This window comes from Oncorhynchus masou, chromosome 3 (assembly GCF_036934945.1).
Source record: "Oncorhynchus masou masou isolate Uvic2021 chromosome 3, UVic_Omas_1.1, whole genome shotgun sequence".
In the NCBI taxonomy this organism is placed as follows: domain Eukaryota; kingdom Metazoa; phylum Chordata; class Actinopteri; order Salmoniformes; family Salmonidae; genus Oncorhynchus; species Oncorhynchus masou.
In genome coordinates, this window is record NC_088214.1 from 12,710,892 (window position 1) to 12,725,287 (window position 14,396).

Consider the following 14,396-nt stretch of genomic DNA (forward strand, 5'->3'; position numbering starts at 1 on the left):
GAACAGACGGTCGACTATATTTCCATCAATTGATTTGGAACCGTTCCAGTACAGTTCCACAGAGCCTTTCTGCAAACATCCACAGCCTCTTAACTCTCAGTTAGGCACATCACTCAGATTATCACAATAGTCTTTTGTTGGATGACAACAATGTTTTTCCATATAGTGTTACTATTGATCAGAAACTTGTAAGCTACAGATGTAGGATCTTAATTCTGGGATCTAACTCAAACATGGGTTATGCATTATCTTGGGGTGGGGTTCAAGTTCTGCTTTTATCTTTTGAAATGTGCCTGTTATTTCCAGCAGTACCTCATGTTGTCCCAGACTGACAGATTAGTAAATAAGATGGCTCACCAAGCAGGAGCAGAGACAGGACAGCCTGCAGACCAGCTACACACACAGCCACCGCCATCCTTGACCTGCAGAGACAAAGAAAGAGAGAGAGAGAGGGAGAGAGAGAGAGATGGGGGAGAGAGACAGAGAGAGAGGGAACGAGAGAGAGAGAGAGAGGGGGGGAGAGAGACAGAGAGAGAGAGAGAGAGAGAGAGAGAGAGAGAGAGAGAGAGAGGGGGGGAAGAGAGACAGAGAGAGAGGGAAAGAGAGAGAGAGAGGGAGAGAGAGAAAGATCATTAAGATTCAAAGTGCATAGTTATCGTAGTATCTGTCTGTCAATCTCTCTCTCTCTCTCTCTCTCCTCCACCTCTCCCCAGGTAGGAACATTCTGTAGGTCAATGCATGTGCATGTTCATATGCGTACGTGAGTGTGCATGTCTATGTGCACATACACTGTGGGTGTGTTCTGTGTGATATTCATGTCTCCTTTGCTGTATTTGTACCAAAAGCTGCAGAGCGATCCAACTCTTCTTTATTCTATATTCTTTGACTCTATTATGCAGGGTGTCTTTGTAGCGCTCCCTATTGAGCTGCTAGATCGCTTTCACTGTGAGTAGACATGGTGACCTTCGACCTCTCCTCCATGTTGGAAATCCTGACCCACATGAGTAATGAGCCCCTGGCAGAAAGCGAGCCGGGCAGAGAGCCTGGTGGGGAGAGAGCCTGGTGGGCAGAGAACCTGGTGGGGCGAGAGCCTGGTGGGGAGAGAGCTTGGTGGGCAGAGAGCCTGGTGGGGAGAGAGCCTGGTGGGCAGAGAGCCTGGTGGGGCGAGAGCCTGGTGGGGACAGAGCCTGGTGGGGACAGAGCCTGGTGGGGAGAGAGCCTGGTGGGGACAGAGCCTGGTGGGGACAGAGCCTGGTGGGGACAGAGCCTGGTGGGGAGAGAGCCTGGTGGGGACAGAGCCTGGTGGGGAGAGAGCCTCTTGGGGAGCCCAAACCCTCTCAGCTATACAGAAGACAACACAGAAATATCTCAGGGGAATGGAGTATTCAACAAATGTAACGTGAGTTTGGTATCTTTGGGGTATAGGAAGATTTTTTACAATGCAAAGAGTATTTATGTGCAAATTGACAGTAATGTATTATTCCATCAGCCTGAATTCAATCCATCAGTATCCCATTCCTGACATACAGTATATCACCTACTGTACAATACAACCAGCCTGAATTCAGAGGGTGTAGAGTAGATGTTCATCGGATGAAGACAATCAGTCTGGCATTCAAAGGGTGTAGAGACAAGTTACGTAAAGATCAAGTGATTTGTGCTAAGGAGTGGCATCCAGGAGACGTTCAGACAGTTTAGCATTTACCAGGGTAACGCCAGTCATCTCCAAGGAATCTCTGCTGCTCTGAGCTGACTGCATTGGTTGTTTAGCTCGCTAACCCATTCAGAGTGGACCTGCCATTGAGCGGGTAAAGATACAAAGATATTTCGTCATGGATAGTAAAGTGTTGTATGACAGTTAACACATTCCACATTTAACTGTCATTAAAAAACGATCCCTCCTGTCCCTTTATGTAGTAGTGCCCAGGTGGTCTGTGGACCCCTAGGCAGAAGGTGAATAGTATTGGTGACAACCAACTGTGCTGAACACTAAAACAGAATTTCCCTAGTGGTGGGATCAGGACCCACTTGTGCACCATTGCTGATTAATTTTGGGTCACGTCTTCAGTTTGGGTCCCAGTTAGACACATTGGTTATGCTCACCGGGTGGGCCACACAAACATTTTAAAGCGGTTTGTTGGGTCATGATGAGGCCACATCTGCTGTATGATATTATTATTATTATGCCGGGTTACAGAGCTGCAGTAAAGGGTGTGGGATTGGCCACGACCCAACAGCCACTGCAGTCACAGCTAGCATACAGAGTAGAAGAGTAGGGGCCTGCCTATAGGCATCACCATGGAAACCATACAACTCTCCTTGCTATAGACGGCCCATTCAGGCCTTTGATTCAAGGGATTTACAACAGTAGACTATGGACCTGAATGCACCAGCTGTATACTAACCAGCCTCACCTATTGTTGCAGAGGAACCATCGGATGTAGTTAACGCCATCCTCTCCTTTCAGCTATTCTTTATTTATTTCACACGCAGAGTTGTCTTAGGCGGAGAAAAGACCTCAAGGAGGCTCTAGAATGTGTCTGTGAATGGGGCCGTCCATTCCGTCCATTCTGATTGTATGGGCTGAATAGGAGACATTCTCAGAGGCCTGACAGAGCATACGGTGGGACCGACTGAGATGCAAGCAGACAACCACCCCTGTGACAAGACTGGGAGAAGATAGATACAGTCGTGCTCTGTGCTGAGCTGAGCTGTCTATTGGTGCAGAACAGCAAATGCACTGAACCCACTGACTTCACTATCATGCTGACTTCAGCAGGAAAGGAAGGGCCCTCCAACCTAGACCCGTTGCCCCAATCCCCCATCCTGCTGGACTGAAAGAATTCTTCCAAGTCTTTCAGGGGGCTTTTCTGCTGTTGCCAACCTTGAAGGTTTGCAACATTTGTGCACTGCCAAACCTACATCGCAAAACTGAACGGGAAAACTGCTATGCTCCACCAGATAAATGAAAAGTTGGTGGAATACACAGAATCGAACCATCCATCTTTCCACCCCATGGGTGTTGTAGGAGGAGAGAAACCTCTAAATCACTCCCCACGATCGCATACATCTAGTGGGCATGAGCTCTCCCCCCTGCCTGATCTCATTACCACAGATACAAACAGGCCTCTGTGCGTGTGTGTGTGTGTGTGTGTGTGTGTGTGTGTGTGTGTGTGTGTGTGTGTGTGTGTGTGTGTGTGTGTGTGTGTGTGTGTGTGTGTGTGTGTGTGTGTGTGTGTGTGTGTGTGTGTGTGTGTGTGTGTGTGTGTGTGTGTGTGTGTGCGCGTGCGTGTGTGTTTCACGACCTCCCAAATCAGCTCAGACCCACATAGAGTTAGCAGTGACTGAGGGCTGTTAAGTCTCTTTAGTTAACCAACCCAATGGCTGTTAATTGTCTTTAGTTAATTGACTAAATGGCTGTTAAGTCTCTTTAGTTAATTGACCCAATGACTGTTAAGTCTCTTTAGTTAATTGACCCAATGGCTGTTAAGTCTCTTTAGTTAATTGACCCAATGGCTGTTAAGTCTCTGTAGTTAATTGACCCAATGGCTGTTAAGACTCTGTAGTTAATTGACCCAATGGCTGTTAAGTCTCTGTAGTTAATTGACCCAATGGCTGTTAAGTCTCTGTAGTTAATTGACCCAATGGCTGTTAAGTCTCTTTAGTTAATTGACACAATGGCTGTTAAGTCTCTGTAGTTAATTGACCCAATGGCTGTTAAGTCTCTTTAGTTAACCAACCCAATGGCTGTTAATTGTCTTTAGTTAATTGACTAAATGGCTGTTAAGTCTCTTTAGTTAACCAACCCAATGGCTGTTAAGTCTCTTTAGTTAACCAACCCAATGGCTGTTAATTGTCTTTAGTTAATTGACTAAATGGCTGTTAAGTCTCTTTAGTTAATTGACCCAATGGCTGTTAAGTCTCTTTAGTTAATTGACCCAATGGCTGTTAAGTCTCTTTAGTTAATTGACCCAATGGCTGTTAAGTCTCTTTAGTTAATTGACCCAATGGCTGTTAAGTCTCTTTAGTTAATTGACCCAATGGCTGTTAATTGTCTTTAGTTAATTGACTAAATGGCTGTTAAGTCTCTTTAGTTAACCAACCCAATGGCTGTTAACTCTCTTTAGTTAACCAACCCAAAGGCTGTTAAGTCTCTTTAGTTAAGCAACCCAATGGCTGTTAATTAAGTCTCTTTAGTTAACCATCCCAATGGCTGTTAATTAAGTCTCATTAGTTAACCATCCCAATGGCTGTTAATTAAGTCTCTTTAGTTAACCAACCCAATGGCTGTTAATTAAGTCTCTTTAGTTAACCAACCCAATGGCTGTTAATTAAGTCTCTTTAGTTAACCAACCCAATGGCTTCTCCATTGCCATATTGGCATCATTAGTGTATTATAGAGCTCCACATTAAGCCCTCGACCGTGGTCCGAGGCTCCTCAGAGCTCTTCATCTGTCTCTGAGGGGCACACACAGAAAACTAGAAATGCACACACACATTGCCACCAGCCCTGTCGCAGTGCTCCCTGAATTCTTCATGATATACTTCATCTTTCTCAGGGGCAATAAAGCACGCGAACACGTCACAAACACACAGCATACACACGTCATACACCCCCGCCCCCACACACACATATACACACACGTCATACCACCATACACACACACGTCATACACACACACACACACAAAAACAGATAATGAACCCTGGTTGTTTTCTGCTGGGTTTGCTGTTCCCTCTACCTGGCTTGGATATAACCTCACTGTAGTCTACTCCCACTGGCAGAGCACAAAAGTCTCAACATCTCTTGGGGAAAGGACTTCAGTAACAGTTGAATTATGTTATTTGAGTTGATGAAGAGAACACGCTCTCATTGACAACAAGGATCTGGGGAAGGGTGTCAGACTATCCAACCTCCCTTAATATTTCATTACGACGGGAACAACAGAGTGACAGAGGAGGGGAACAACAGTTTATTTTACCTTTATTTAACTAGGCAAGTCTGTTAAGAACAAATTCCTATTTTCAATGACGGCCTAGGAACAGGCCGGGGATTTGAACCTGCAACCTTCTGGTTACTAGTAAAACGCTCTAACCACTAGGCTACCCTGCTGCCCCAATGACAGTGACAGAGGAGGGGAACGACAGAGGTAGGGGAAAGACAGAGGAGGGGAACGACAGAGGAGGGGAACGACAGAGGAGGGGAACGACAGTGACGGGGGGAGGGGAACGACAGAGTGACGGAGGAGGGGAACGGCAGAGTGACGGAGGAGGGGAACGACAGAGGAGGGGAACGACAGTGACGGTGGAGGGGAACGACAGAGACGGAGGAGGGGAACGACAGAGACGGAGGAGGGGAACGACAGAGACGGAGGACGGGAACGTCAGTGACGGAGGACGGGAACGTCAGTGACGGAGGAGGGGAACGGCAGAGTGACGGAGGAGAGGAACGACAGTGATGGAGGAGGGGAAAGACAGAGGAGGGGAACGACAGTGACGGAGGAGGGGAACAACAGAGGAGGGGAACGACAGAGTGACGGAGGACGGGAACGGCAGGGTGACGGAGGAGGGGAATGACAGAGACGGAGGAGGGGAACGACAGTGACAGAGGAGGGGAACGACAGAGACAGAGGAGGGGAACGACAGAGACGGAGGAGGGGACGAAAGAGACGGAGGAGGGGAACGACAGAGTGACGGAGTAGGGGAACGACAGAGTGACGGAGGAGGGGAACAACAGAGTAAGAGAGGAAGGGAACGACAGAGACGGAGGAGGGGAACGACAGAATGACAGAGGAGGGGAACGACAGAGTGATGGAGGAGGGGAACGACAGAGACGGAGGAGGGGAACGACAGAGTGACGGAGGAGGGGAACGAGAGAGACGGAGAAGGGGAACGACAGAGTGACAGAGGAGGGGAACGACAGAGTGACGGAGGAGGGGAACAACAGAGTGAGGGAGGAGGGGAATGACAGAGGAGGGAACAACAGTGACGGAGGAGGGGAACGACAGTGACGGAGGAGGGGAACGACAGAGGAGGGGAACAACAGAGAAGGAGGAGGGGAACGACAGTGACGGAGGAGGGGAACGACAGAGTGACGGAGGAGGGGAACGAGAGAGACGGAGAAGGGGAACGACAGAGTGACAGAGGAGAACGACAGAGTGACGGAGGAGGGGAACAACAGAGTGAGGGAGGAGGGGAACAACAGAGGAGGGGAACAACAGTGACGGAGGAGGGGAACGACAGTGATGGAGGAGGGGAAAGACAGAGGAGGGGAACGACAGTGACGGAGGAGGGGAACGACAGAGGAGGGGAACAACAGAGACGGAGGAGGGGAACGACAGTGACGGAGGAGGGGAAAGACAGAGGAGGGGAACAACAGTGACGGAGGAGGGGAACAACAGAGTGAGGGAGGAGTGGAATGACAGAGGAGGGGAACGACAGAGAAGGAGGAGGGGAACGACAGTGACGGAGGAGGGGAACGACAGAGGAGGGGAACAACAGTGACGGAGGAGGAGAACGACAGTGACAGAGGAGGGAACGACAGTGACGGAGGAGGGGAACAACAGAGTGATGGAGGAAGGGAACAACAGAGTGAGGGAGGAGGGGAACGACAGAGGAGGGGAACGACAGAGACGGAGGAGGGGAACGACAGTGACAGAGGAGGGGAACGACAGAGTGATGGAGGAGGAGAACGAGAGAGACGGAGGAGGGGAACGACAGAGTGACGGAGGAGGGGAACGAGAGAGACGGAGAAGGGGAACGACAGAGTGACAGAGGAGGGGAACGACAGAGTGACGGAGGAGGGGAACAACAGAGTGAGGGAGGAGGGGAATGACAGAGGAGGGGAACAACAGTGACGGAGGAGGGGAACGACAGTGACGGAGGAGGGGAACGACAGAGGAGGGGAACAACAGAGAAGGAGGAGGGGAACGACAGTGACGGAGGAGGGGAACGACAGAGTGACGGAGGAGGGGAACGAGAGAGACGGAGAAGGGGAACGACAGAGTGACAGAGGAGGGGAACGACAGAGTGACGGAGGAGGGGAACAACAGAGTGAGGGAGGAGGGGAATGACAGAGGAGGGGAACAACAGTGACGGAGGAGGGGAACGACAGTGACGGAGGAGGGGAACGACAGAGGAGGGGAACAACAGAGAAGGAGGAGGGGAACGACAGTGACGGAGGAGGGGAACGACAGAGGAGGGGAACAACAGAGACGGAGGAGGGGAACGACAGTGACGGAGGAGGGGAATGAAAGAGACAGAGGAGGGGAACAACAGAGTGATGGAGGAGGGGAACAACAGAGTGAGGGAGGAGTGGAATGACAGAGGAGGGGAACGACAGAGAAGGAGGAGGGGAACGACAGTGACGGAGGAGGGGAACGACAGAGGAGGGGAACAACAGTGACGGAGGAGGAGAACGACAGTGACAGAGGAGGGAACGACAGTGACGGAGGAGGGGAACAACAGAGTGATGGAGGAAGGGAACAACAGAGTGAGGGAGGAGGGGAACGACAGAGGAGGGGAACGACAGAGACGGAGGAGGGGAACGACAGTGACAGAGGAGGGGAACGACAGAGTGATGGAGGAGGAGAACGAGAGAGACGGAGAAGGGGAACGACAGAGGAGGGGAATGATAGAGACGGAGGAGGGGAACGACAGAGACGGAGGAGGGGAACAACAGTGACGGAGGAGGGGAACAACAGTGACGGAGGAGGGGAACAGCAGAGGAGGGGAACGACAGTGACGGAGGAGGGGAAAGACAGAGACGGAGGAGGGGAACGACAGAGGAGGGGAACGACAGTGACGGAGGAGGGGAAAGACAGAGACGGAGGAGGGGAACGACAGAGGAGGGGAACGACAGTGACAGAGGAGGGGAACGACAGTGACGGAGGAGGGGAACGACAGAGGAGGGGAACGACAGTGACAGAGGAGGGGAACAACAGTGACGGAGGAGGGGAACAGCAGAGGAGGGGAACGACAGTGACGGAGGAGGGGAAAGACAGAGACGGAGGAGGGGAACGACAGAGGAGGGGAACGACAGTGACAGAGGAGGGGAACGACAGTGACGGAGGAGTGGAACAACAGAGGAGGGGAACGATAGTGACGGAGGAGTGGAACGACAGAGGAGGGGAAACGACAGAGGAGGGGAACGACAGTGACAGAGGAGGGGAACGACAGAGGAGGGGAACGACAGTGACGGAGGAGTGGAACAACAGAGGAGGGGAACGATAGTGACGGAGGAGTGGAACGACAGAGACGGAGGACGGGAACGGAAGGGTGAGGAAGGAGGGGAACGACAGGGTGACAGAGGAGGGGAACGACAGAGACGGAGGAGGGGAACGACAGTGACGGAGGAGGGGAACGACAGTGACGAAGGAGGGGAATGACAGTGACTGAGGAGGGGAATGACAGTGACAGAGGAGGAGAACGAGAGAGACAGAGGAGGGGAACGACAGAGTGACAGAGGAGGGGAACAAAGAGTGAGGGAGGAGGGCAACGACAGAGGAGGGGAACAACAGAGACGGAGGAGGGGAACGACAGTGACGGAGGAGGGGAACGACAGAGGAGGGGAACGACAGTGACGGAGGAGGGGAACGACAGTGACGGAGGAGGGGAACGACAGAGGAGGGGAACGACAGTGACGGAGGAGGGGAACGACAGTGACGGAGGAGGGAACAACAGTGACGGAGGAGGGGAATGACAGTGATGGAGGAGGGGAACGATAGAGGAGGGGAACGACAGAGGAGGGGAATGACAGAGACGGAGGAGGGGAACAACAGTGACGGAGGAGGGGAACGACAGAGTGGCGGAGGAGGGGAACGACCGTGACGGAGGAGGGGAAAGACAGAGGAGGGGAACGACAGTAACGGAAGAGGGGAACAACAGAGGAGGGGAACGACTAAGTGACAGAGGACGCGAACGGTAGGGTGATGGAGGAGGGGAACGACAGTGACGGTGGAGGGGAACGACAGAGACGGAGGAGGGGAACGACAGTGATGGAGGAGGGGAACGACAGAGGAGGGGAACGACAGAGACGGAAGAGGGGAACGACAGAGACGGAGGAGGGGAACAACAGTGACGGAGGAGGGGAACAACAGTGACGGAGGAGGGGAACAGCAGAGGAGGGGAACGACAGTGACGGAGGAGGGGAAAGACAGAGACGGAGGAGGGGAACGACAGAGGAGGGGAACGACAGTGATGGAGGAGGGGAAAGACAGAGACGGAGGAGGGGAACGACAGAGGAGGGGAACGACAGTGACGGAGGAGGGGAAAGACAGAGACGGAGGAGGGGAACGACAGAGGAGGGGAACGACAGTGACAGAGGAGGGGAACGACAGTGACGGAGGAGGGGAACGACAGAGGAGGGGAACGACAGTGACAGAGGAGGGGAACAACAGTGAGGGAGGAGGGAACAGCAGAGGAGGGGAACGACAGTGACGGAGGAGGGGAAAGACAGAGACGGAGGAGGGGAACGACAGAGGAGGGGAACGACAGTGACAGAGGAGGGGAACGACAGTGACGGAGGAGTGGAACAACAGAGGAGGGGAACGATAGTGACGGAGGAGTGGAACGACAGAGGAGGGGAACGACAGAGGAGGGGAACGACAGTGACAGAGGAGGGGAACGACAGAGGAGGGGAACGACAGTGACGGAGGAGTGGAACAACAGAGGAGGGGAACGATAGTGACGGAGGAGTGGAACGACAGAGACGGAGGACGGGAACGGAAGGGTGAGGAAGGAGGGGAACGACAGGGTGACAGAGGAGGGGAACGACAGAGACGGAGGAGGGGAACGACAGTGACGGAGGAGGGGAACGACAGTGACGAAGGAGGGGAATGACAGTGACTGAGGAGGGGAATGACAGTGACAGAGGAGGAGAACGAGAGAGACAGAGGAGGGGAACGACAGAGTGACAGAGGAGGGGAACAAAAGAGTGAGGGAGGAGGGCAACGACAGAGGAGGGGAACAACAGAGACGGAGGAGGGGAACGACAGTGACGGAGGAGGGGAACGACAGAGGAGGGGAACGACAGTGACGGAGGAGGGGAACGACAGTGACGGAGTAGGGGAACGACAGAGGAGGGGAACGACAGTGACGGAGGAGGGGAACGACAGTGACGGAGGAGGGGAACAACAGTGACGGAGGAGGGGAATGACAGTGATGGAGGAGGGGAACGATAGAGGAGGGGAACGACAGAGGAGGGGAATGACAGAGACGGAGGAGGGGAACAACAGTGACGGAGGAGGGGAACGACAGAGTGGCGGAGGAGGGGAACGACCGTGACGGAGGAGGGGAAAGACAGAGGAGGGGAACGACAGTAACGGAAGAGGGGAACAACAGAGGAGGGGAACGACTAAGTGACAGAGGACGCGAACGGCAGGGTGATGGAGGAGGGGAACGACAGTGACGGTGGAGGGGAACGACAGAGACGGAGGAGGGGAACGACAGTGATGGAGGAGGGGAACGACAGAGGAGGGGAACGACAGAGACGGAAGAGGGGAACGACAGAGACGGAGGAGGGGAACGACACTGATGGAGGAGGGGAAAGACAGAGGAGGGGAACGACAGTAACGGAAGAGGGGAACAACAGAGGAGGGGAACGACTAAGTGACAGAGGACGCGAACGGCAGGGTGATGGAGGAGGGGAACGACAGTGACGGTGGAGGGGAACGACAGAGACGGAGGAGGGGAACGACAGTGATGGAGGAGGGGAACGACAGAGGAGGGGAACGACAGAGACGGAAGAGGGGAACGACAGAGATGGAGGAGGGGAACGACAGTGACAGAGGAGGGGAACGACAGAGACGGAGGAGGGGAACGACAGAGACGGAGGAGGGGAACGACAGTAACGGAAGAGGGGAACAACAGAGGAGGGGAACGACTAAGTGACAGAGGACGCGAACGGCAGGGTGATGGAGGAGGGGAACGACAGTGACGGTGGAGGGGAACGACAGAGACGGAGGAGGGGAACGACAGTGATGGAGGAGGGGAACGACAGAGGAAGGGAAACGACAGAGACGGAGGAGGGGAACGACAGAGACGGAGGAGGGGAACGACACTGATGGAGGAGGGGAAAGACAGAGGAGGGGAACGACAGTAACGGAAGAGGGGAACAACAGAGGAGGGGAACGACTGAGTGACAGAGGACGCGAACGGCAGGGTGATGGAGGAGGGGAACGACAGTGACGGTGGAGGGGAACGACAGAGACGGAGGAGGGGAACGACAGTGATGGAGGAGGGGAACGACAGAGGAGGGGAACGACAGAGACGGAAGAGGGGAACGACAGAGATGGAGGAGGGGAACGACAGTGACAGAGGAGGGGAACGACAGAGACGGAGGAGGGGAACGACAGAGACGGAGGAGGGGAACGACAGAGTGAGGGAGGAGGGGAAGGACAGAGGAGGGGAACGACAGTGACGGAGGAGGGGATCAACAGTGATGGAAGAGGGGAACGACAGAGGAGGGGAACGACAGTGACGGAGGAGGAGAACGACAGTGACGGAGGAGGGAACGACAGTGACGGAGGAGGGGAACAACAGAGACGGAAGAGGAGAACGACAGAGTGACGGAAGATGGGAACGACAGTGACGGAAAAGGGGAACGACAGTGATGGAGGAGGGGAACGACAGAGGAGGGGAACGACAGAGACGGAGGAGGGGAACGACAGAGACGGAGGAGGGTAACGACAGAGATGGAGGAGGGGAAAAACAGAGTGACGGAGGAGGGGTACGGCAGTGTGACGGAGGAGGGGAACGGCAGAATGACGGAGGAGGGGAACGACAGAGACGGAGGAGGGGAACGACAGAGTGGTTGAGGAGGGGAACGAGAAAGACGGAGAAGGGGAACGACAGAGTGACAGAGGAGGGGAAACGACAGAGTGACGGAGGAGGGGAACAACAGAGTGAGGGAGGAGGGGAACGACAGTGACGGAGGAGGGGAACGACATTGACGGAGGAGGGGAACGACATTGACGGAGGAGGGGAACAACAGTGACGGAAGAGGGGAACGACAGAGGAGGGGAACGACAGATACAGAGGAGGGTAACGACAGAGACGGAGGAGGGGAACGACAGTGACGGAGGAGGGGAACAACAGAGGAGGGGAACGACAGAGGAGGGGAACAACGGAGATGGAGGAGGGGAACGACAGTGACGGAGGAGGGGAACAACAGTGACGGAGGAGGGGAACGACAGAGGAGGGGAACGACAGAGACGGAGGAGGGGAACGACAGAGACGGAGGAGGGTAACGACAGAGATGGAGGAGGGGAAAAACAGAGTGACGGAGGAGGGGTACGGCAGTGTGACGGAGGAGGGGAACGGCAGAATGACGGAGGAGGGGAACGACAGAGACGGAGGAGGGGAACGACAGAGTGGTTGAGGAGGGGAACGAGAAAGACGGAGAAGGGGAACGACAGAGTGACAGAGGAGGGGAACGACAGAGTGACGGAGGAGGGGAACAACAGAGTGAGGGAGGAGGGGAACGACAGTGACGGAGGAGGGGAACGACATTGACGGAGGAGGGGAACGACATTGACGGAGGAGGGGAACAACAGTGACGGAAGAGGGGAACGACAGAGGAGGGGAACGACAGATACAGAGGAGGGTAACGACAGAGACGGAGGAGGGGAACGACAGTGACGGAGGAGGGGAACAACAGAGGAGGGGAACGACAGAGGAGGGGAACAACGGAGATGGAGGAGGGGAACGACAGTGACGGAGGAGGGGAACAACAGTGACGGAGGAGGGGAACGACAGTGACGGAGGAGGGGAACAACAGTGACGGAGGAGGGGAACGACAGTGACGGAGGAGGGGAACAACAGAGACGGAAGAGGAGAATGACAGAGTGACGGAGGATGGGAACGACAGTGAAGGAAAAGGGGAACGACAGTGATGGAGGAGGGGAACGACAGAGGAGGGGAACGACAGAGACGGAGGAGGGGAACGACAGAGACGGAGGAGGGGAACGACAGAGACGGAGGAGGGGAACGACAGAGTGACGGACGAGGGGTACGGCAGTGTGACGGAGGAGGGGAACGGCAGAATGACGGAGGGGAACGACAGAGATAGAGGAGGGGAACGACAGAGTGGTTGAGGAGGGGAACGAGAAAGACGGAGAAGGGGAACGACAGAGTGACAGAGGAGGGGAACGACAGAGTGACGGAGGAGGGGAACAACAGAGTGAGGGAGGAGGGGAACGACAGTGATGGAGGAGGGGAACGACAGAGGAGGGGAACGACAGTGATGGAGGAGGGGAACGACAGAGGAGGGGAATGACAGTGACGGAGGAGGGGAACAACAGAGGAGGGGAACGACAGAGGAGGGGAACGACAGAGATGGAGGAGGGGAACGACAGTGACAGAGGAGGGGAACGACAGTTACAGAGGAGGGGAACGACAGAGATGGAGGAGGGGAACGACAAAGTGACGGAGGAGGGGAACGACAGAGTGGCGGAGGAGGGGAACGACAGAGTGGTTGAGGAGGGGAACGAGAAAGACGGAGAAGGGGAACGACAGAGTGACAGAGGAGGGGAACGACAGAGTGACGGAGGAGGGGAACAACAGAGTGAGGGAGGAGGGGAACGACAGTGACGGAGGAGGGGAACGACATTGACGGAGGAGGGGAACGACATTGACGGAGGAGGGGAACAACAGTGACGGAAGAGGGGAACGACAGAGGAGGGGAAACGACAGATACAGAGGAGGGTAACGACAGAGACGGAGGAGGGGAACGACAGTGACGGAGGAGGGGAACAACAGAGGAGGGGAACGACAGAGGAGGGGAACAACGGAGATGGAGGAGGGGAACGACAGTGACGGAGGAGGGGAACAACAGTGACGGAGGAGGGGAACGACAGTGACGGAGGAGGGGAACAACAGTGACGGAGGAGGGGAACGACAGTGACGGAGGAGGGGAACAACAGAGACGGAAGAGGAGAATGACAGAGTGACGGAGGATGGGAACGACAGTGAAGGAAAAGGGGAACGACAGTGATGGAGGAGGGGAACGACAGAGGAGGGGAACGACAGAGACGGAGGAGGGGAACGACAGAGACGGAGGAGGGGAACGACAGAGACGGAGGAGGGGAACGACAGAGTGACGGACGAGGGGTACGGCAGTGTGACGGAGGAGGGGAACGGCAGAATGACGGAGGAGGGGAACGACAGAGATAGAGGAGGGGAACGACAGAGTGGTTGAGGAGGGGAACGAGAAAGACGGAGAAGGGGAACGACAGAGTGACAGAGGAGGGGAACGACAGAGTGACGGAGGAGGGGAACAACAGAGTGAGGGAGGAGGGGAACGACAGTGATGGAGGAGGGGAACGACAGAGGAGGGGAACGACAGTGATGGAGGAGGGGAACGACAGAGGAGGGGAATGACAGTGACGGAGGAGGGG

General features: G+C 54.8%; 1 protein-coding gene across 4 annotated transcripts in view; it reads right to left on the reverse strand.

Moving 5' to 3' along the window:
- The window catches only part of LOC135510188 (neurocan core protein-like), a 93,897-nt gene that overhangs the window by 61,701 nt on the left and 17,800 nt on the right, over nucleotides 1-14,396 (reverse strand). For all 4 annotated transcript variants that reach the window (XM_064930996.1, XM_064930988.1, XM_064931002.1 and 1 more), the window contains one exon: nucleotides 358-422. In XM_064930996.1, coding sequence (XP_064787068.1) covers nucleotides 358-415 — 58 coding nt within the window. In that variant the 5' untranslated portion in view covers nucleotides 416-422. The remainder of the gene's footprint in view (nucleotides 1-357; nucleotides 423-14,396) is intronic.